At 37.9% G+C, this 23,377-nt stretch overlaps 1 protein-coding gene across 3 annotated transcripts in view; it reads left to right on the top strand.

Annotated features, from left to right (window-relative positions):
- The window catches only part of htr4 (5-hydroxytryptamine receptor 4), a 179,550-nt gene that overhangs the window by 13,801 nt on the left and 142,372 nt on the right, over positions 1–23,377 (top strand). For all 3 annotated transcript variants that reach the window (XR_012389762.1, XM_009291062.5, XM_021481160.3), the window contains exon 2: positions 23,192–23,273. Coding sequence is in view for 2 of the 3 variants with exons in the window: in XM_009291062.5 (XP_009289337.1) it covers positions 23,192–23,273 (82 nt within the window). In the remaining variant the exon portion in view is untranslated. The remainder of the gene's footprint in view (positions 1–23,191; positions 23,274–23,377) is intronic.

Genomic DNA, 23,377 nt, shown 5'->3' with positions numbered 1-23,377 from the left:
GCAGAGTGTCCCAGACTGGCAGTGCTCAGGTTTGCGCATCCGGAGAGAGAGGAAACTGCTCTTTTGGAAATTTGGTTGCTGCTGCCCCAGAGGCCGGCGGCCATGAGTTTAGAGTCGTTGTGGACTGATGTAATTATCCTCGAACCCCCACCAAGGAAAGAGCAGGGGCCTCATGTATCAACGCTGCGTACGCACAAAAACTTTGCGTACGCCAGGTTTCACGCTCAGAATCGCTCACGTTTGGATTTACTAACAATGAACTGAACGTGGGAATGTGCGCAGCTTCACGGCAGCTTTCTGGCTGGCGTACGCACATTTTTTGTGCGTGTCTGTTTTATTTCCATTGGCGACTCCTAGAGGCAGTTGTATTAAATTCCTCTCTACAAAGTGTCTGAGCCTTGCAATGGCAGCTGTATGAGACGGGTTCATCTAGTAGGTATGTAAGGTTTCCATACCATAGAGTTGACAAGCTAAACATTAAAGCGCAATTTGCAGCGGTCGCCTGTTTTCCCAATGTAATCTGAGCTATCTACTGCTCGCACATTGCTATAAAGGCACTATCTGAAGATGAATTTGCATGCGTGAATCAGAAACATTTCCATTCAATAAATGTGCAAATAAAATATGATGCACAAACTTATTGATGATTCCTACTTGTCTTTCTTGTGATAAATAGTGGGCAAAATCTGATATGTAGCGGGGAAAAAAAAGAAGAAAGAGTTCATCAAACGCTGGATTTGAGCCGAGTTTATGCTCAAACGTGTCAATACATGATCACATGCGTCTTACGAGGTGCGCCACAGAGACTGCTAAGAGAACTGCAACATTTTACAGATATAAACCACATCATTTCTTTTTTTAATGCACTCAGTGCGATGTTCAGACCCAACTGTGTTAACCACATCAGCTAAACTCTCCCACTCTATTTTTTTCTTTTGTTGTTAATTCCGGAGAACAAACTTGCAAATAACACCGCTTTTCTCCGGTCCACCTCCGAAAGCAGCACCTCCATTTCACATTCTGTTCAAAGTTTCTCTTTTTGCTTGATTTTGCCATTGCTTTTTCGTTGGGTTTTGCCATTAGCATAGTCCTTAGCATATTCATATGGGGGAGGAGGCAGGGAGGGGTTTTGTGCTCGTGCATGTAGCGCTCAGTTTCACGTTCATTCGGATGTACAAAACAATATGCGTGAGATTCGGCATACGCAGCGTTTCATACATCTGAATTTTTTTTCTGCGTACGCACATTTACAGCTTTGTGCGTACGCAATGTTTTAGTAAGATTTCCACGCAAGTCTTCGTACATGAGGCCCCAGGTCTCCTTTTCCCTGAATGGCCCGTCCTGAGAACGCTTCGCAGTCCATTTACCGGACTTAGCAGTGCCCTGGGGCGATGGCGTTGCAGTCCTGCAGGAGGCTTGGCCGTGTTGCCTGGCCGGTGGAGCGGGCAGCGGAAGCGGAGCAGATGTTGAAGCCCTCGACGTCCTCAACGAGGAGCTGCCGCAGCAAAAGGGGCAGCAGGAGGAGCAGGTTTCCGAGCCCACTGATAGATTACTTCACTCTATTGTCTTGGACTGCTTTTTCACCGCAGAGAATTCCTGGGTGAACTCCCAAATGGTGTCGCTAAACAGGCCAGCCTAGGATATGGGAGCGTTAAGAAAGCGAGCTTTGTCAACCTCACTCATATCGGCCAAGCTCAGCCAAAGGTGGCGTTCTTGGACCACTAATGTGGCCATCGTCTTCCCCAGGGGACGAGCAGCCGATTTGGTTGTCATGAGAACATAATCGATTGCCGTGCGGAGCTCATGTAGCAAGCATGGGGGAGAACCTCCCTCCTGCATCTCGGCAAGCTTCTCGGCTTGTTATTGTTGATAGGTGGCCAAAGCGTGCAGAGCGGAGGCGGCCTGGCCCGCAGAAGTTAAAGGCTCTGGCCATGAGAGACTCAGATAACCTGCACGTCTTGGAAGGAAGTTTAGGCGAATCTCCACAAGTAGAACGGCTAGCAGGCTTCACCTGGGGAATCGCCTCATATCCCCTGGCCACTCCGTCATCGAGGGAGGTGAGAGCAGGAGCGCACAAGGACCTGGCAGAAAAAGGTGCCCTCCATGCCTGCGTGAGCTCTTGGTGTACCTCCGGGAGGAAGGGCATGGGGGGTCTAGAAGGCTTCGCCTTTAATTAACCCCTCGTAGCACCCGTCTAAGCGGTCCGGCTGTGGTTCTGGGGGACAAGCCATCTCCAGCCCCACGGCCGAAGCAGCCCGGGATAACACAGCTAACATGTCCGAATCCAGATCCGTAACCATACTGACAACCCCGGAGGGTGGCAGGGGGTCCGGATCTTCTTCGGAGCATGTCAACCCGCCCTCCGATGCAGCGATGGACATCATGCCCCCGGTGTCATCTAATGAAAGCGCGGCCAGTCAGGAGGATGGACCATAGCTTACACTCAAAGCAGAAACAGAGTGCACTGACAATGAGCGAGGGGTCCGTAGGCCCAAAGGCGACAGTTTAGCCCCCACTGTAACCCTCAGGCCTTTCCGTGTGCTAACCGCTTGGTGGGGAGCGGCAGGGGTGACTTGCCCTATAATAAAAGAGCTCCCCTCAATGCTCAGCGCGATCTCAGTTACGCAACAGTCAAGCCATCGCAATGAGGGCAAGAACTGTCCGCGAACACCGCATCAACATGTTGGACCAAGCATGTGACGCAATACTTGTGCCCGTATCCAGAAACACACGGTCAAAACGACATCTTTAAAAAGACGTGCTCCACGACCGTGTGCTCTCTTAGGGAATTCTGCTCTTTGTAGAAGCTGCTCTTTTAGATCACCAGTGAAACGCCAAGGGTTAGGGAAACCCAGCTCAACTGTCGCTAAAACGTCTTCTCCCGCACTGGTAAAGGAAATGCTTTCTTCAACGTTGGAAGTCAGCTCAGCAGATGGGTTCTTCAGTCTCAGATCGGGTCTGAAGCAACAAATCTGATGAGCTGACTCCAACAGCCGACTGATATAGCCCTAATTGGCTCATCAGTTTCAGCCCGGGAGCTAAGCTTTATGAAACCGTTGCAACTTTATAAACGTCACTTTAGAGCTAGTGTTTGTATGATTCTCTAGCGTAATGTCTAAAGTGATGACAAAACAGATGATTTTGATTATATTTGCAGGCTGAAAAGCATGAAATGCCATCAGTCTACAGAGATTTCACAGTATTTCTCTGTTGCAATCAGAAGATCACAATGATTAACCCTGGAAAAACAAAAGCAGTGCAAACAGTATCAAATTACTGTTGTGTTTGCAATAAGGAAAAGCACTAAACACATGCGGGCATTTCTTCTTTTTTTCTTTTTACTGAGCTAGTTTGCAGTAACGAAAACAGGAGACTCAACAGGATTAGAAACAAACAATTTTCCAACCAAAAGTATTTCAGGGTTATACTAAGAGTGGCCAACACAAAATACAAACATTCCTGATATGTGAGTTTCATCTCACACTCGATACACTACAGTTATTTGGTATAAAAACAGCACTGCAACATACAAGAGAGAGATCGACTTAAAATGTCACTTACCAGTTTTATAATGATTTGATTAGTTGTAGTTAGAAATTACGAAGTTTTTCTCCTCTAAGGGCTTATTATGCGGTCTCTGTCGCCATCTTGTGGATGGACAACGGCAATCATCTTTGCTCTGCTCAGTGACAGGCTGATGGATTCCAACATACTGTAGCTCAGAATAAATATTTAAAATAGGCACAATCCTTATAAATAAATGTGTAGTTGCAGTCTAAGCAACGACATTCTCGCCTAAAAAAGCCTCAAAAGTTCATTTTGTTGTCCAACAGCTGCAAGATTTGTACAACTGTAGTCAGTTTAGTGAACTGCTGTCACTATGTGGGCAGAGCAATACACAAGAGTGAAGAGGCTGTATTATCAGATTCAAGAACCCGACAGAACTGTTGTATAAATATGCAAAAATAACACTGTTCTATGATGACATCATATATATTATATTTACTAAAACTGAGGTATATTTCAATTGTTATTTCATTATATATTGTTATATATTTTACTGTTTAGGGAAATAGTTATAATTATAGCCTGAATAATAAATGCCTATACTTTTTAGCACATGTTTAAAAGGCTACTATCAATTTCGGTGCATTCATTTATGTATCAGCTTACCCATGAAAGCCTTATTCTACTTCCTGGCCCATATTTGGTGGGAAGAAGTTGGCAACCCTTGACAGATCGGTGTGCAGATGATGACTGAATTTAATTTCATCAAATTCCATGAATTACATTACTTCAGTCTTGGTTTTACACTAGCAGTTAATAAGAGTCTCTAATAACAGATGAGCTCCCTCGTGGACAGACTCAGTTGCTTAACAGAATAGTTATATGACTGTGTTCTCAGAGGAAATTTGTTGTCTACACAGGCTCACGGAGGAATGTGACGCTCATTCATTCTCACATTTTGCAAGGCTACAATCTGGCCAGAGGACACCGGAGAAGCTTTACCTTCTTGGGACATCATATCCATTTTATTAATTTAAATTGCAAGACAATCAGCTTGCTCATTTCAAATCAGCATTTCATTTTCACCGCTTGCCCAAGGCAGTCACTGCAGCACTGGAACAATCCCATTTGTGTGCGCTTGTAATTTTATTTTATTACTAAAGCTTTTATATGGGAGTCTGTCTGAGGAAGGAAGCTTATCAAAATATTTTAGATCAAAACAAAAAGAGTTTGCGCACAAGAAACTGAGTTTGTCACAGCAAGAAAACTCGTGTGTTGACCAATTGTACCATGAAGTGATTGCAAAATGCAAAGTAATGTTTTCTGCGTCAGAAATGCTTTTCACTGGGCTTTTGAGGACAGTCCATCTTGATTTAATCCCACTGAGAAGACATGCTTTCAGACCGACTCTCCGCTGCTATGAATAATTTGTCAACTAGAGTCTCTGGTGGATTTTTTTTTTTTTTTCATTTCTCTGGATTCTGTCATATAAAGTCAATAGTTGTGTTTCAAAGCCTGTTCAGCTTCAGGCTAAACAGCATCGTTGGGCATCATAACTTGCTAATGATCTCCCAAAATGCTGTCTAGGTAGGATTCAGTTTTGTTCATTGACTGAAGTGACCTTGATGTGATGCCCAGTAATGCTGTTTATGAGTGCACCGGGGGCTAAAAGTAAAATTTGATCAAACTTGCCAGTGGCGACTTGGGATAGTTTAACAGCCATGAAAATGCTTGTGGGTTATTTCTTTTTAAAAATCAGACAGATTAAATAAGGAACTTACTAACTAACTAACCAACCAACTAACTAACTAACTAACTAACTAACTAACTAACTGACTGACTCACTGACTGACTGACTTACTAATTAACTAACCAACTAACTACATAACTAAATAAATAAGTACTAAATTTATACAGATGATTTAAAAATATCACAAAAATACTAATGCACTGTACAATATTTACTATGGTTTTAATTGTATTATAATGTAATTATGATAATAATAATTTTTTTAGGGATGCCCCGATCAGGTTTTTTGCCCTCGCGTCTGAGTCATTTGATTTTAAGTATCAACAGATTTAAGTATCATGTAGTCCTATATATGACTACATATATTTATATACAGTTGATGCTTTTTATCTACAAGATGGTGACAGAACTGCATAGTAAGCTCTTACGCTTAGAAGCTTATAACAGTCTTATTTCAAACTATAGCAGATCAAATCATTATTAAACTGGTAAGCAATACCTGCCAACACTTCTGTTTTTCATGGGAGTATCCTGTACTTTTCCGTAACCATAGTAGTGCTGTGCGTTAATTGTTTGACCTTTAAAGGTTACGTGCTGACTTTCTGACTGGCTGGCTGACAGGTGTGTGATGCGTGAGGCCAGCAAAAACGACATGTAGCCGTTTCACTTTACTTCAGGACGCATTAATACGGCTCTGTAGGTCTATTGAAGACATTCATAAATATTCCTAGCAAATCTAATAAATGTTTGAGACATACTTGTTACATAAACGCACTAAATCGCACTTCAGCAGCGTTTATTTGAGAGCACACAAGAAGATGTGAGTTTGAGTAGCGCATGCTCGCAGGCTATTACATAAATGCGCTGATGACATTTATTATTGAAATACAGCCTGGTAGTTTAAATATCTGTGTAAAAAAAAAAGGCCTGCAGCCACAGCTGGAAAAAATCTTAAAGGAAATATTGCCCCTCTTTGGTATAGTCTGATTGAAGTGGCCGCCCAAAACCCGCTGCATCCTATCCCGGTTCTCAACAGTGTTATTCACCCCCGAACACCCCCTCCTCTCAGTCTCTCGGATTTTCAGAGACATGTTGACAGGTTAAATAATTTCTTAGTTTTGTATGTTGTAGTGCTGTATTTCTACCAATTTGCTCGCATATCAGTTCAGCCTTATAATCTTAAATTGAACAAAATCAGCTGCTTTGTCATCACTTTGGACAAAGTCATTCAAAAACAAGGTCTAAAGTGAAGTTGGTGAATTAGTAACAGCTTCTGCTGTTTTGACGTCAGCTGCAGATGTGAATAAATGGCAGAAGAAAGTAGTTCCTAATAACAAGAGGATTTTAGACTCTCTGTGTTTGATTTTCTTATTTATATACATGATTGTGCAGTTGAACTGTTGTATAAATGTAATATCACACTCGTAGCAGTGCGATATGGCTGTATATCAGCACTGGTGGGACGCCAACGCACGCCTCCCACCAGTGCTGATATACAGCCATATCGCACTGCTACGAGTGTGATATTGCTCATATATATTTTGAAATCGCATTCTTTTTCTGAAATATAGTTTCTTTTTGCATTTCTTATGATGCTATTAAATAAATGAATACAGACATATTACTATAATGTTGTAAAATCATTAAAAACAGTATTCTGTGTAAGAATAAAACACATTTTAATTAACAATGAATTTTCAAATGATTAACTCAGGCCTGTAGAGATGGAGTTACTTTGGATCATTTACAAATAGATCATGAGCTGCTCAAATCAGATAGCTGTGGTTGTGCGGAACCATATCACATTCTTAGACATTAGAATGATTTAAAGAGTACCAACCAGTATGTAGTACTGCACAAAAACGTTGTCACTTTAAACAAATTCAGCATGCCTTTGATGCACATAAATGCTGGAAATGTTGGTAATATATTGAAACACAGCCAGAGATTGTGTTTTTGATAAACCTGTGTGGTCGGTGATGCTGGATTGTTTAAATGAAACGCATGCACAATGTGGGAGTCCTTGGACTCTGCTCTCAGCGTCTGATACACAGAGGAACCCAGACGTGTGGTAATTGGTTGTAAAATACCAGGGGGTGTTAAGATTGTAAAACCATGGCATCCACTATTGAATTAGTCACTGTGACTATTTGTTCTCAGAGAAATGACTTGATTTTGGCACAAGGCAGGGATATTTACGGGCCTCTCTAGGAACCAGTTGGATCTATGAAACCACAAGAGTGTTACCGGCTAATTTACCAGGACTACATGCTGCATGTCTGATAAAAGTCTTTAAAAGGAGAGATTGTGCTCTATTAGTACTTTACTAGGAGACGAAGGCGAAGTGGTATTTAATCACAGGCTGCAGAAATTACCTCGTTCACTGAAAGTCTCCACTTGTGGGCTGTGCATAGTTTCAGTAGTGCTGCAGTAAACTGATTGCTACCTAATGTCAGGCCAGTTTTATACATTATGTATAGTTGGTAAGTAGCACTGTATTTATTTTTTATGAACAGCATGCTGTCCTTTTATTCAATTTATTATGCGTCTCTTTCTATTAGTTTATACCAACTTGTTTAATTTGTCATATATTAAAGGGATAGTTCACCACGAAATGTTTTTTTTACCATGTGCTCACATGGGATGATAACCGGTTTCAAGATTTACCACTGTTTAGAAAAATAAAGGCTTTGATAATGCTAAAATGCTCTATTATACCTTTCCCAATGTATATGTAAGGTTTTTTTACTGTATTTTTTATGTGTTGTAAAGAAATCTGTGCTATTGAAACTAATGAAGGCAACATATGTTAATGATTTAGCTATTTAGCCTTTTATTTAGTTTACTGTTCCAAAATAGTATAAATGTTTCATAAAATGGAATATACTATACCGTAATGAAATTGTGGTATTTTTATCCAAGGTTATCATAACATCAGAAACTTATACCAGCCCATGCCTAGTGCTCACTCTCATGTTGTTCCAAACCTCAAAGACTTAATCTTTATCTTCAGAACACAAATGAAGATACTGTATGTCGAATTTGAGAGATTTCTTTCCTTCCACTAAATGTTTACTCACCCAAAACTCTGACACCTCAAAAGCAAATGAATATGAATTGAGCAGTTTAATAAATGTCACAATCACTTAACATGATGAGCAGAATTCAATTGACCCTTGATGGTGCTCCCCTATCACTCTATGCCCTCCTCGGTGAAATAGAGAATAATTTCTTGAAAAAAAAGCCTACGAATTTCAGACACAAAGGTCTTTATTATGCATACGAGGGAAATATCCAGGATGTGAGCGTGACCAAAGTTCCCTAAAGGCAAGTAATTTCACTCTGTGACCATCTTTGAAATGCCTCTCGGGCAGTATGCTCCCGCACTCTGTCGCCAAGTTGTTCGCCAAGCTTACGATTACATTACATACAATAATGGTCTCATAAGGTTTGTTTCTAAACTTTTAAATCACATAAAATCGCCAGATTTTTCAGGTTGCCAACCTCATTCATGGCCACTTTACACGTTATTATCCTCTGAATAATGCTTCATCAGATCGCACTGGTCTTCTGAAGTAATTCACAACTTGACCCGTTGTTTACAAGTTTGTGGGCGTTTGGGTAATTGCTGTCATGTGATGTGCATTTGACAGGAAGGACTGTGCCTTGCATTTATTTTATACAGATTACAAAATTGGTCCAAGCTTCTCCCCCGGAGAAACGTCAGTCTATAGTGGTCAATGACTAGGCAGGTCTTCATTTGCCATATTGACAGTTACAGTTTTTCCCATTCAAATCTGTCTTTGACGTAACTCAAGCTAAGATTCAAGCTATAAACTTCAAGTCTAGTGATGGGAAGTTCTGATCATTTTAATATAATTAAAACATTACTAATTGATTTGCTAACACATAATTCACAAACACATGGGATCTCAAATTAATAATGCTGCTATGAAATTATAAGAGAGAGTAAACATTAATTGATAGTCTATCTGGGACTCTAGGCTATGTGGTTAACCTTAGCTCATTTCACCTCTCATCTTAAGAGTCTTCAGGTAAAAGACAGTCCATAAACTAAAATGTAGCAGGCTGTCCTGGTCAAATAATAGAAAAGATTAGTTTCTTACTCTCGAGTCCTTGTGTTTTGAGTCGTCCCTTCAGCTAGTCGCAGCACCATTGATTGACAGCTGATGGTGAGGTCGGCATCCACACAAATGTATTCAATTCATTCACTTTCTTTCCATTGCAAGCCCCATACGAGCACATTTTCACCATTTTATTTGTCAATGTTACTTTACACCTGGTCAGTCTGTACTGTTTGCTTGATAGACATGCTAACGAAGACTGACAGGGGGTACAGAATATGACGTTATGATTGGCTGGATCCCCTGTCAATCAAATTGCCCACAAAGGGTGAATTAGGCTTTTAATCCAGTATAAACACAGATCGGTGAATATAAATTGATCTCAACCATACCTGTTTGATACATGAGAACAAACCTTCATTTTTGTGGGAGTTCAAATCTTCCATGTGACATGCTAATTTCACTCGTTCATTCTTTTTCTTTGGCTTAGTCTCTATTTCAGAGGTCACCACAGTAAAATAAACCACCAACTATTCCGGCATATGCTTTACGCAGCGTATGCCCTTCTAGCCACAACCCAGTACTGGGAAAGACATGCTAATTTAAATTAGGCAAACATTTTAAGCTGATAAGTGTTTATATAGTAGTCAAAATCTGAAGTGGATCAAAACCTTTCATCAAATGTATCAGAGAATAACCATTCTTATTTTAAGATAACTTTAATTCAATTTTTTGACCCACTTCAAATGTTGACCTGTATGACTAATATTTTAGTTATAGTAAATAAATTCAATCTTCATTATATAAAGTGATCGTGTTCCTTCAGAAAACCTGGATTAAACTACTCAGGTTGTAGAGATTTATTTTGACCCCTTTATAAACATTTTTGCAGTATTACAGTTTTTGGGTAAATAGACTTTCAATGTAGAGACACACATTTGATTAAAAATACATTCAAAGAAATATTCAAAGATTAAATGGTTTGGAGCGACACGAGGGAGAGTAAATGATGACATAATTTAGAGTTTTGAATAAACTAATATGTCAAAGTTGTTGCTAAACCAGAAGATATATCCTTATTTCCCATCAACACTAATAGTGTTGAGTTCAATACAGCTTTGGCTGGGATATTTAGAGGAGTTAGCACACTTCAAGATATTTACATACTTTTATAAATCATCTAGATGTAATTGTATTCGATTAATCTAAGTCACATTTTCTGAGGTTGAGTCACCGCAACCATAAAAGCTCTCCCAGAAAGCCGTTTTATTGCCCTTTTATGTAATTCTTCAAATTTGTTGTACCTCTTCATGGATATTCAAATGTTCTTGGCAATATTAGAAAGCCTTGATTTATATGTTGTTGAATGTTTGGTAATCACCATTAGCTGACTTATGTGTAAATAAATAAACATTTTGGGAACCTAAGATGCTGTAGTATCGCAGAAGAACTGGACTGAAACTTCTTCTGTGTTAAGATTAATTAGAGGTCACCACAGCAGAATGAACTTCCAACTATTCTGGCGTATCTTTTATGCAGCAGATGCCCTTTCAGCCACAACCCAGTACTGGGAAACACCCTTACACTCTCACATTCACACATGCACCCATACAGTTTTACTTCCACACGAACATGAGGTGCATGACTACATTCTACAAAAACTTCACACTTCAAACAGAAATATTAACTGGCCCAGCTGGGACTCAAATCAGTGACCTTCTTGCTGTGAGGCGACAATGCTAACGATTGAGCCACCATGCCGCCTATAATAAAAATGTGAAAACATAAAGAGGACTATCATACACCCAATGCAATAAGGCGATGTGTTGGCATTTTCAGAACAACGCAACCCTAATTTTCCTGTTTTGCGCCACCTTGTTTAAATGGTAAATTCATTTGTGCCGCTATTTGGACTCATGGGTGTTCCGCTCTAAAAAGGAGGTGTGTTAAAGTACATTGTTAATGCGTTGTTGCTATTTTGAGGAAATAATATAAACTGTGTTATATTCCAGCTGAAAGCAGGTCTAAAGTCCAATGCAGAGTGCGTTAGTTATGCAACTTAAACGCATACACATTGGTTAATACACAGGACGTACAGCGATACACAAATATCTTTACAAATTAAAAAGTTTAAGGATTCATTCATTTATTCATTCATTTTCTTGTCGGCTTAGTCCCTTTATTAATCCGGGGTCGCCACAGCGCAATGAACCGCCAACTTATCCAGCACGTTTTTACGCAGCGGATGCCCTTCCAGCCACAACCCATCTCTGGGAAACATTCATACACATTCATTCACACTCATACACTACGGACAACTTAACCTACCCAATTTACCTGTTTGCGTGTCTTTGGACTGTGGGGGAAACCGGAGCACCCGGAGGAAACCCAGCACTACTTACTGCGCCACTGCGTCGCCAAGTTAAAGGATTAAAATATTAAAATATATTATTTTCCCTATGCTTTTGTTTAATGTTTATATTAGTAGTATTATTTATTATATGCATATTTATATTTGTTTTAATAAAAACAAGCTTAGATTTGGACCATATGGAGCATAGGGCTTGTGTTTAGATATAACTTAGAAATAGTTTTGAAACCAATCTTTGCGCATAACAAACAAAATTAAATATATAGGCTGATGGATGTCTTTAGTTTCCTTACACATTACACAAGGAGTAAAGTAAAGAGTAAAGGTGAGAAGAAAGAGAAAGAGGCCGAATAGAGGAGGGTCATTCTTTATTCTCGTGCTGCAGATTGTCTATTTAACTGTTTTCTCGCTAGTGAAGCGTTTAGTTTTTCCCCTTACAAAGTCTGCCATGTAAATAGCTAATGCCCTTGGCGTGATACAACTGTTAAAAGAAAGGGGGGATGAGATTGGTTTAATACACGTCATGCTCAAAACAATCCCATAACTCATTAAGAGAATAAGCACAACCCTGTTAGATCATACTCTGGGGCGCAAACTGTATTTTTTCGTCCTTAAAATAGCAAAAGTTGTTTCGGACATGACCTCAATGCACCTTTTGCCCATGAGCTTTAGACTTTGCGCCTAAATATCATCAATGGCAGGAAAAGCATGATCGATAATGGAAACCAATGAGAAATGTTTGAGTTTATATTGAGATCTCTGTATTTGTTGTGTGTTTATCTGCACACAGATTGTGGCATTATTGAGATCTCTTTTGAAACTCACATATGAGTATATTATACATGAGAGAGTCTCTCAATGTTGCTCCCAAATTGATATTGCTAGTGTCAAGAAGACATAATAGAGATATCAAAGTGTTGTAATTGCAAATTTTTCTCCTTTCCTACAGTCCCATTCAACCAACCGGCGGTCACTGCGCAGTAATTGCTGCATGGAGTGCCTTAATATGTCTCTTCTAAAGAGAGACAGCATGCTGAGTGTTTTTTGAGTGCAGTTAAACTTGTGCTAGCTATTGTGGGAAATTTATCTCCCATCATTCATTTCCCGTCGCAACACTCACCACTATCGACTGATTTCAATGAGATATCGTGCAATTCCTGACCAGCTTCGTTCTTACATTTTAACAAAACATTTCACTCTTTTTTTCAGTCTGCAGAAAATTTAAATAAACAAGCTGTTTATTCTGACCTATCTTGGCAATATCCATAAATGTTTTTTGTAATTGCCAATGGTGGCTAAAGCACCCAGTTATTTAGTTGCTCATTACTGAAATTATGGCATTAAATTGTAAGCAATTAGTCATTAACAAAGCAAAGGGGAGATATGACTCAGTTGCAACCGTTGGGATGAAAATTGAAAATATTACACCCCCACTTTAATCAAAGCAAGCCAAAGACAAATGAATGGCCCTAGAAAATGTGATCTAGAGATTCCGCAAGTGCAAAGGTTTAAAGGAGTAGATGCCCCAGATCATCATTAAACCCAAAATTTGCATTTAAATGGAATGGAAAATTCCTCTGAGCATTGCGCAGCCTCAAGCATAATGCCAAAGCTCATTTGGAAGGAGGGAACCTTTCTCAGGCACTCATTTTTCTCTCCATTACTCACAGAGCACTAGACTGGAAGAAGCTCAGGTGCTGGAGACCCTCCTCACATCTGGGAGACGGGCTTCAGCATGAGTTCAATCTGCCCATTGGAGAGGGCTGACTCAGCGAGGTCTGCTTTATTGAGATGGAAGAAAATTTGAAAGGCCCTCTCAGCTTTCAGTGGGTGGCTGAGCCGGCGCCTTCGATTTAAAAGATCCTTCAATTTTGAGCTAGGAAATTGAGTTTATCTGGTGGGGTGCTGTGTATCTGTGATCTACGTGAAAGAATGTTTTTGTCGATCTAATCTTAGAGTACTGGAAAAGTGGGTGTCTGTTTTGAACTATTGGTGACCATGAATAAGATGACACACATAGTAACAGGTTCAAGGCTCTTTTTTGGGAATTTATAGTTCCAGGAAAACCTTTAAACATCAATGAAACATTTTTTATTTTTCTTTTGGTTGCAGTTTCTTTACATTATCAAAAAAAAAAAATAGAGATGGCATGTGGACTCCCTTACTTTTTACAGTGACTACATTTACATGGACATCAAATAATTTGCCTTAATCTGAATAAGACAATATTATCATTAAGGTGTTTACATGAGTTGCTTTATGAATGTTTTTTAATGATTCAGTTTACATGGTTATTCATATATGTTCATATATGTGTCAAATAGCCTTTTGTGTATAGACTATCCGGTTACAAAATGCAGCAAACATCCTACACCACTGCAATAGTTTGACTAAATGGTTCAGATGCCTGTACTGCACTTTTGTAATGAAACTTAAATTCGCATACTCCTAATTCGATCTCTGTTTACTTCGATTATAACTTTAGTCGGATTAAGGTAATCAAAAATCACTGTTTACATGGTAGCCTCTTAATCAGAGTATTATCTATATCATATTAAAATCAGATTGTTGCTGTCCATGTAAACATACTCACTGCGTTGCAGTTACTTCAAGCTTCACTTTCACTAGAACTACAATCCTGTTGACATTTGGACAACAAATCCTGTCATGCACCACACACACGTGTTCTGGTTTTCTTTTGATTACATAAACAGCTAGAAGCTGCTCACAACTGATTACAAGGACTTTAAATTCAGCTCAGACACATACTTCAGTGCTGAGTCTTATTGTTGATCTGTACACATTACAAAGCGTTTACTTTACCATGCCGTGCTTCCAGACCCTTACCTTGTTTATTGATTTTCGATGTTAGCCGCTTGTACCGCCTGCTTTTGACTACTCCTTTGGATTACTCTTTATGAAACTGTTTGCTCCTGTGTTTGACCATTGCCTGCCTGACCATTGTTTGTTTAATAAAGACTCTGCAATTGGATTCTCACCTCTGTTGTTTAGAACTGGATGTGACACACTGTTTGAGAGCAGATTTTTAATTGAATGCTGGTATGCTGGTTTTGAGCCTTTCAATTTTGCCAAAGCTGATTTATTTGAATAAAACAGTAAAAAGCTGCATATTGTTAACATGAAAAAGGGCTTTGAGGACTTTTTCACGCTGTAAAAAATGCTGTATTCCACACAATCGATTTGAGTTGGGACAACATGAAGGAATTAATTTAATCTATTTTTTTACAAATTAAAAAATTTAAATGGATTAAACATAAAACAATAGCGGTGAGGTGACTCAATAGGTAGCGCTGTCACTTCAACGCAAGAAAGTCGCTGGTTTGAGCCTCGGCTTGGTCAGTTGGCATTTCTGAGTGGAGTTTACATGTTCTCCCCTTGTTGGCGTGGGTTTCCTCTGGGTGCTCCGGTTTCCCCTACAAGTTCAAAGACATGCGCTGTATGTGTGTGAATAAGAGTGCATGGATGTTTCCCAGTGATGGGTTGCAGCTGGAAGGGCATACACTGCATAAAACATATGCTGGATAAGTTGCGGATTTATTCCGCTGTGGCATCCCCTGATTAATAAAGAGACTAAGCTGAAAAGAATATGAATGAATGAATAATTGAACATAAAACATAAAAGTCACTTAAAAAAAAACACTTAAAAACGTACTTTAAACAAAAAGCAAATGTAATTTTTTGAGTGTATGTAACAAAACAAAATCTTATATACTAATATCTATTTAAAATATTTATATATTTTTAATTGGGATTTTACAGGTATAATAATAATAATAATAACAAGAAGAAGAAGAAGAATATAATACATTTTTGTGAAAATTTATGAATTGTTTTTTTTTAATCAACTGATTTCGTCAAACCACGTGTAGAAAACACATGCTCATCTCTTTGACACTTTAACCGACACTTGCACCAGTTTTGCACATTTGCACCAGACACGTTCTTACAAAGAAATACACTATGCATTTATAAAGTCTGCTTAACACAGGTGAGTGGGCTTGACAAACCACCTGTAGAAACACTATTCAATCGTCTCTAATATTAATAATAATAATAAAAAAAACACTCCCTATTACTCTAGCATCTTATTTGTAACTTTGTATAAATAGAACGTCCTGTGTGTAACACAAGGGTGCTGGACAACAGAGTTGAGGATCCACATGCAGTTTTATTAAGAAGTAGTCAGGCAGGCAATGGTCAAACACAGGAGCAAATGGGTACATACAGGAAATCCAGAAGTGTAGTCATGTCACTGGAAAAAAAAATCAATACAGGCGGTGGACAACGTAAACAAGAGAAAAAGGCAAGGGTCAATTATGGAGACACAAAACAACAAAACCGTTTTTGATGTTACAGGGTGAAAACCAAAACTTAAGTGACAATGTGGGCAGCCTATATAGTCTGTTTGATCAGTCATAGATCAGCTCCTAGCTCTGTGTATAATCAACAAAAAACTGGAACAGGTGTGTGAGTGGAGCCTGATGGGAGTTATAGTTCATATAGTGGCAGATTTGTAGTTCTTCAGCAATCTGTATGGACTAGATTGCTGGAGATTGTGACACTGTGTGTACTTCCTCTTTTTGAATTGCTGAATGTCTTCTTAATGGTAAGTGGCTTTGGACAGAAAAGTCTGCCAAATAATGAAATATAAATGTATCTAAATATGTACAATTGAAAAAAAGTTAAATATACAGGTGCTTTTTAAATATATCTTATTTAACTGGTACCGCTGGTATCTTAAACATTAGAGTTCCCCCAAAAATGAACATTTGGACTTTATTATTATTTCCAATTGTCATTATTATTATGTTTTGGCTTATTATTATGTAATGGCTTTCCTTTTTAGCTTTTGAGAGAACATTAGTGCTTGAATTTAACATTTTAATTTTTAGCATACACAAGACCCTCAAGAACTAATAAGGTTTGGCATGGAACCTGCTTTGACTCAGTTTGTGCAGGCGCAAATGAAAGTTATGCCAAAAAGCCAGATTTTCTGAGAGTAATAGCTTTGAGTTTCAGTGTTTTACTCTCACAAAGCTGTGACATGGAACAGACTGAATAAAGCTAAAAAAACACTGTATTTTCAGACAATAACAAGGCATTTCAAAATATCTACAGGCATTCAGTTAGATTGGAAGTGCCTATTTTAGCCAGCATGCGATATAAAAATGCACTGTGGATTGCGGGCAGGCTTTACTTCCATCAGTGTAACTTGAGAAAGGTAAAGGCAGACTGAAGGAAAGTTTCACCACCACAATGACCCTCTATTAGGACAGATAAGACATTGATCACTGCATAAAACTGAAATATTATTCTTTGTCACGTATCGCCTAACGGCACCAAAGACACCTCCACAATTCTGCATTCGGTGAATCATCATGTCCTTTGTGAAAGTCTTGTGGTTGTTTGAAGGTTAACACGAAGAGTATTTTAATTCAACTGAACTCTTTTGCGTGCAGTCTTTCATCTTTTTCATCAACTTTTTTTTTTGTTACATCCTAGATTAGAAAGTCCCCCGTGGGCCAAATACATTTTGTTCCTTTCAGCTTTCATAAGCATCCGGTTTATTTAAATCACACAGCTTTTAAATGGCTTTTGTAGTCCCTTTCAAGCAAATACAGTACAACAAGCTGTGTCTGTGTTTTATGATTTTGACATATGTTTGGCATATGTTGTGCTAAAACTAATGGCATTTGGCAAGCTCTTTCAGGTGCTGCAAGCTCAGGTCATTTCTTTGGGTGTCTATGTTTATTAGATTATGTCAGAACTCATATCCTGTTTATGTATAGATTAGGGATGCAACAATTCTATATTTTGGTTGTACGATTATAGTCATAGTTATAGAGGAATAATCACAGTTTCACGATTATTATGATTATTATGCATTTAAGTAATAATTTTACACTGAAAATAAATGGCAGAACAATTAATGAATAAATAAACAAGAATAAGAATGATAAAAAAAAAGAATAAGAATAAGACTAAATTAAATAATATGTGCGTAATGTAAATCTAAGCATCATATTAGGTTATTAGCAAATTAAGTATTTCCCTTTTAAAGAGAACAAAGGTTGTTGAGCCTCTGTCTGAAAGCCACTTTTGATCAACTACAGTATATTATAACTTGTTTGGTTTTTTTCATTTTGTATTTTTTCTCTTTTTAGAGTAGAAATGTGTATTTTTCACACAAAATATGAAGCTGAATGATCAGTTCTTGTTATGCGACCTGCAATGTACTTGTGCCATTGCTTCAATTAAGTGTTGGAAAAGCATGGAAAGCATGAGCGCGTCGTGCCACATGCACAGTGCATGCACATTACTTCCAATATGTCCAAAAGAAAAGAAATAAAGAACTTGCGCACACAAAAGACAAGACATGCGAATGGCCCTTAGTTAATAGCCTCAGCCATAGTTAGTCCTGTGTGTGTGCATATTAGCTAGGGCTGGGTGATTAATCGAAAAGTAATATATATATATATATATATATATATATATATATATATATATATATATATATATATATATATATATATATATATATATATATAAATCGTTCATTAAACGCAATTGAGTTTAAAAAATTTTTGTAGTATAGTATTAAGTATTAACCTCCGTCTACTAGCTCGGAACTTTAAACTAGTGCCCAGTTGGCATAACTTTGTTAAGTTGCTACTGTTTTGTTTTGTGCAGAAATACGATGTTAAGAGGCCTTTACGATTAAACAACCATTGCGAATTAAAGCATGGTTAAAAGTAAAATGGGTTTATCGTTGCACCCCTAGTTTAGAATGGAGGATGTGTAGCCCAGGGGTGTCCAAACTCAGTCCAGGAGGGGAGGTGTCCTGGAGAGTGTAGTTTAAACCCTAATCAAACACACCTGAACCAGCTAATCAAGCTCTTGCTAGATATACTAGAAACTTCCTTTCAGGTTTGTTGAAGCAAGTTGGAGCTAAACTCAGCAGGACGCCGGTACTCCAGGACCAAGTTTGGACACCCCTGGTGTAGCCAGTCAGACCTGACAGACAATGAATGCAATTATTTTTCTTAAATAGGTGCCATTCTGTCTGTCCGCTGCAGGTGTATACATCGGTAGAGTCCATTGTGTGATTGTTTGTACCACAGAGAGAATGGAAAACACAGATTGGCCACCAACTGGATAACTGTGTCCTGTCTGGAAGTTTAAAATCCATGTTGGTGGGCTCATGCTGGAATTCTCCTCTCACACTGAGCTGATGAGAATCCCACCAGTTCAGCCACGTTTACTGTAAACCTTTACCAGATCCTCTCTCTTCTCTCTGTGTGTGTGTATTTCAAGTGGGCATGGTTCCCAACTGCAGAGGTGCTGTTATTTCTGCCAGCATGGATTTATACGTCTGTGCATGTGCCTGGACCCAGGCTCTTATTGCAGTTACAAATCTCTTTGCTTCAGATGTGAAAGAAAACAGGAGACAATTCATTTGACATGGCTCTCTTTCCAGCAGAATGAATCAAACCTCTCATAAGTGCCCTCGAGTGAAGTCTGAAGAGCTTATAGTTGTGACTCTCAATTGGTATATCTTAACCTCATAAATGTTCATTTCAGTTTGGAAAATAAGTAGGGCATTGACATTTTTTATCCAGCTGTATTTCTGTTATTATTTACTGTACACCACTCTCATCTTCATGTCATACTAGACTTTTCATTCTTCTGTGAAATTCAGGAGCAAAAATCTTCTTATGATAGTGAGAACTTCTTCCAGTTTACTTATCGAGTCAACAATAATCTTACAACACTTTGAAATATGCTGGATTGTATTAACCCAGGGCTGGATCAAATGGCAAATCCAACAGCTGGGTCAAAAAATGGCATTTTAATTTAATAAAAAAAAAAAAAACTGAACAATAGGTTAGTCCAGAATTTACACAAATTTGGTTCAATGCAACTTAGCAGTATGTACTTAATTTCACTAATGTGATATGCTAGTTTTATGATAACATTATAATAATCTTGGATAAAAAATATCATGGTTTTACAGTATCATGGAATTGTGATTACTGTTCTAAAATGTTTTTTTTTTTTTTTAAGTCTGGGTAAGAAACAGTTTTCACCTTTGAACATCACCATATTTACTTTAAGAAACGTTTTAAATTTTGTGGAATAGTAAACATTTCAGGCTAAATAATTTAAATACATCATTGACTTCTGTTTTTTTTTTTCATTAGTTTCAAACATACTGATTTCTTTACTACTTGAAAAGGCATCTTTGAATATTGTTCTTTTCTTTCTGTTTTTTTTCTGCTGGAGATACTAATGCCCTAAAAACTAAATAAAAAAGTGGTAAAAAGCATGGAAAAACAACAACAACAACAACAAAACAAAATTCATATAGCTTTTAAGAACAATACTTTGCATGTCCCGATCAGATTTTTTCCAAGTCAGTTGATTTTGAGTGTCTACCAATACCAAAACCCGAGCCGATACTTCTATAATACATAAAAAAATAAAATAAAGAAGAGCAAAGAAACAGATCCAGGATGTTCCTTATATTTTTATTTAATTCACATTATTTTAACATTCAACAATTATGTTAACAAACAGCACTTCTGTGTGGTAGCTTGAACAAATAAGTAACAAATAACAAATTCAAGCTGCTTCCGTGTTCTACTGTACTTTGTCGGCATTTAACCAATAGCGTCTCTGCAACAAAGTGATGCCATGCTGCACGTGTTGCTGTTTCTGTGTGAAGTCAAGAAAGAGGTCTAACTCTGTGCCACCACATAACTATAGATGTGTAAAAAAAATAATGAGAATATCCATATGTACAATATATTCCGATCAAGTCTGAAATCGGGTGATCGGGCCCGATTTCCGATCATGTGATTGGATCTGAACATCCCTAAACAGTCCGACAGAAAATAATAATGGCTTGTCGTGTAGTTCTTTTTCTATGCACCTGATTTTGTATGTGCATATTAGGTTATTGCATACAAATGCTATACAAATATACACATATTCACATAAACTGTGTTATGCTTTTTTCTGTGGTTTACCACACAGTGAAAATTGAGAATGGAAGCTTTTGGAAAAAAGACCTCATGCTTTCATTTCTCTTAGATTTTTATGATAGGCTTTTTTGATTATTGGGTTATTTACTAAATATAGCTTAAAATCTTGTGGTCTGTTTGTGTCAGTGTAAATATAGACCCTCGGGAGTCCCATTTTAATGGTTGGCTTACTTATTTATTTAAAATTTGTAGTAATTCATTGAAAACATTGAACATCAGTTTAACAATAAATGCAGTAATTTTCATTTTTACCCATTGGCTTTCTTGCTTCTGCCTGCATGGTAGGACTCTGTGAGCATTAAAAATGAGGGTGAAAAAAATGGCTTGCATGAAATAGTCACCAAAATTTGAAACAAGAAAAGGATCAAAACATGGCAGGAAAAACAGGGAAAAATGCTTTGTAATGCTTCACAGGAAAAAAAAAAAAAGAAATAGCACAGAGTCTGTGTGTATGAGGGGTCTTTATAGTCCTTGTAATCAGTCCATCATAAGTTTCCAGCTGTGTGTCTATTTGATTTATAGTTTGAGCGTTTGATTGGTCATTTAATTATTACAGGATTTTACAGTTGTTCATGAAAATTAAATATCAAATACACTTGATTTTTCATTTGAGAATGCAATGTGTTTTGTTATTTGATCACTCCATTTATCAGTTGTTATGAAAGTACAATTTATTATTTGATCTTTTTAGGCATTTGAATGAAAAATTTATTTTGTTAGGAAAAAGCTTCCATATATACAGTTGAAGTCAGAATTATATTCCCCTGAATTCTGAGTCCCCCTGTTTATTTTCTCCCCAATTTCTGTTTATTGGAGAGATTTTCTACACATTTCTAAACAAAATAGTTTTAATAACTCATTTCTAATAACTGATTTATTTTATCTTTGCCATGATGACAGTAAATAATGTTTTACAAGATATTTTAAGACACTTCTATACAGCTTAAAGTTATATTTAAAGGCTTAACTAGGTTAATTAGGTTAACTAGGGAGGTTAGTGTAATTTGGCAAATTTTGTATAACAATGGTATGTTTTGTAGACAATTGAAAAAAAAAAAACAGCTTAAAGGGGCTAATAGTTTTGACTTTAAAATGGTTTAAAAAAAAAAACAGTTTTTATTCTAGCCGAAATAAAACAAATAAGACTCTTTCCAGAAAAAAATATAATCAGAAATACTGTCAAAATTGGCGATGCAGTGGCGCAGTATGTAGTGCTGTCGCCTCACAGCAAGAAGGTCGCTGAGTCGCTGGTTCGAACCTTGGCTCAGTTCTGGCAGTTGGCAGAAACCGGGTGCTCCGGTTTCCCCCACAGTCCAAAGACATGCGGTACAGGTGAATTGGGTAGGCTTAATTGTCTGTAGTGTATGAGTGTGTGCGTGTTTGTGTGTGGATGTTTCCCAGAGATGAGTTGCGGCTGGAAGGGAATCTGCTGCGTAAAAACGTGCTGGATAGGTTGGCGGTTTATTCCGCTGTGGCTACCCAGGATTAATGAAGGGACTAAGCCGACAAGAAAATGAATGAATGAATACTGTGAAAATTTCCTTGCTCTGTTAAACATAGTTTGAGAAAAATTTTAAAAAGAAAGAAAACTTCAAAGGGGACTAATAATTCTGTCTTCAACTGTATATATACAGTACAAATTAGTTAAAAACAAATCAGTTAAATACAAATGAACAGTCCACATGCGCTTAGTGTTTCTTTTTGGAGAGTGAACTATGTAAATGTAAGATGAAATTTCACCTTAAAATAAACTTCAAGTCACTTTTAACTCACTAACTCAGTTCTCCCATGTGAATGCAGCACACATAATACCAGTTTTTTTTAGCAGACTTTCACAAATAGAAGCATATTTTTTATGCTGGATACAGTATAAAGACTCTTTTTACCTACAGTATCTGCCTTTTTCAGTTCAGTATTTTTAAAATTATTCTCTTAAATCCTTGTTCTAGAACTAGGACAGTCATGGATAAATAATGAATTTGTCTAAAGGTCATGAAATTGCTTATTGAAGACCTTTTCTTCTCATTTCTTTTAAGCTTCTGCAGACGGATTGACATTGGGAACTAGAACATTGCTTGTTTTCAAACAGGCTGCTGAGCTCATATGTCATTTTACCCTCCTCTGTGACACATGACATTCAACAACAGTTGTAAATTTTTACTGCCACGTTACAGCCTGTCTCTCACATTGATCCTGGGGTTAATAGATAACACTTTTCATCCACTGATATATTCCCCTTCTTTTTAAATTTCGGCTGACCCAATTTCACTGCGCTGCTATTTTTGTCATCAGCACCACAACAGCAAATCATCACAACAGCCTGTTTAAAATAAATGGAAGGGTTAGGAGTTAAAATGAACGCTGCGTCCTGAACATTCAATCAGTGTAACCTCTGTTTCTGTCCTTTTGACAGGGCCGCTCCGCATCGACGGGTACATGAATCTGAGTTCCACCGGCCAGATGCCTGAGATGGAAGAAGTAGATACCAATGAGAGGTTAGAGCACCGTCACCTTCATCCATATTTTCCTTCGAGATGTTTTGGTCGACCTTGAGGCCCAAGATGACTTATAAATAGGCTCAGTAAATGCATAAATCAAT

Source organism: Danio rerio, chromosome 14 (genome assembly GCF_049306965.1).
Source record: "Danio rerio strain Tuebingen ecotype United States chromosome 14, GRCz12tu, whole genome shotgun sequence".
Lineage (NCBI taxonomy): Eukaryota > Metazoa > Chordata > Actinopteri > Cypriniformes > Danionidae > Danio > Danio rerio.
The sequence above is the reverse complement of the archived record's forward strand: the minus strand, read 5'-3'. Positions and strand labels throughout refer to the sequence as shown.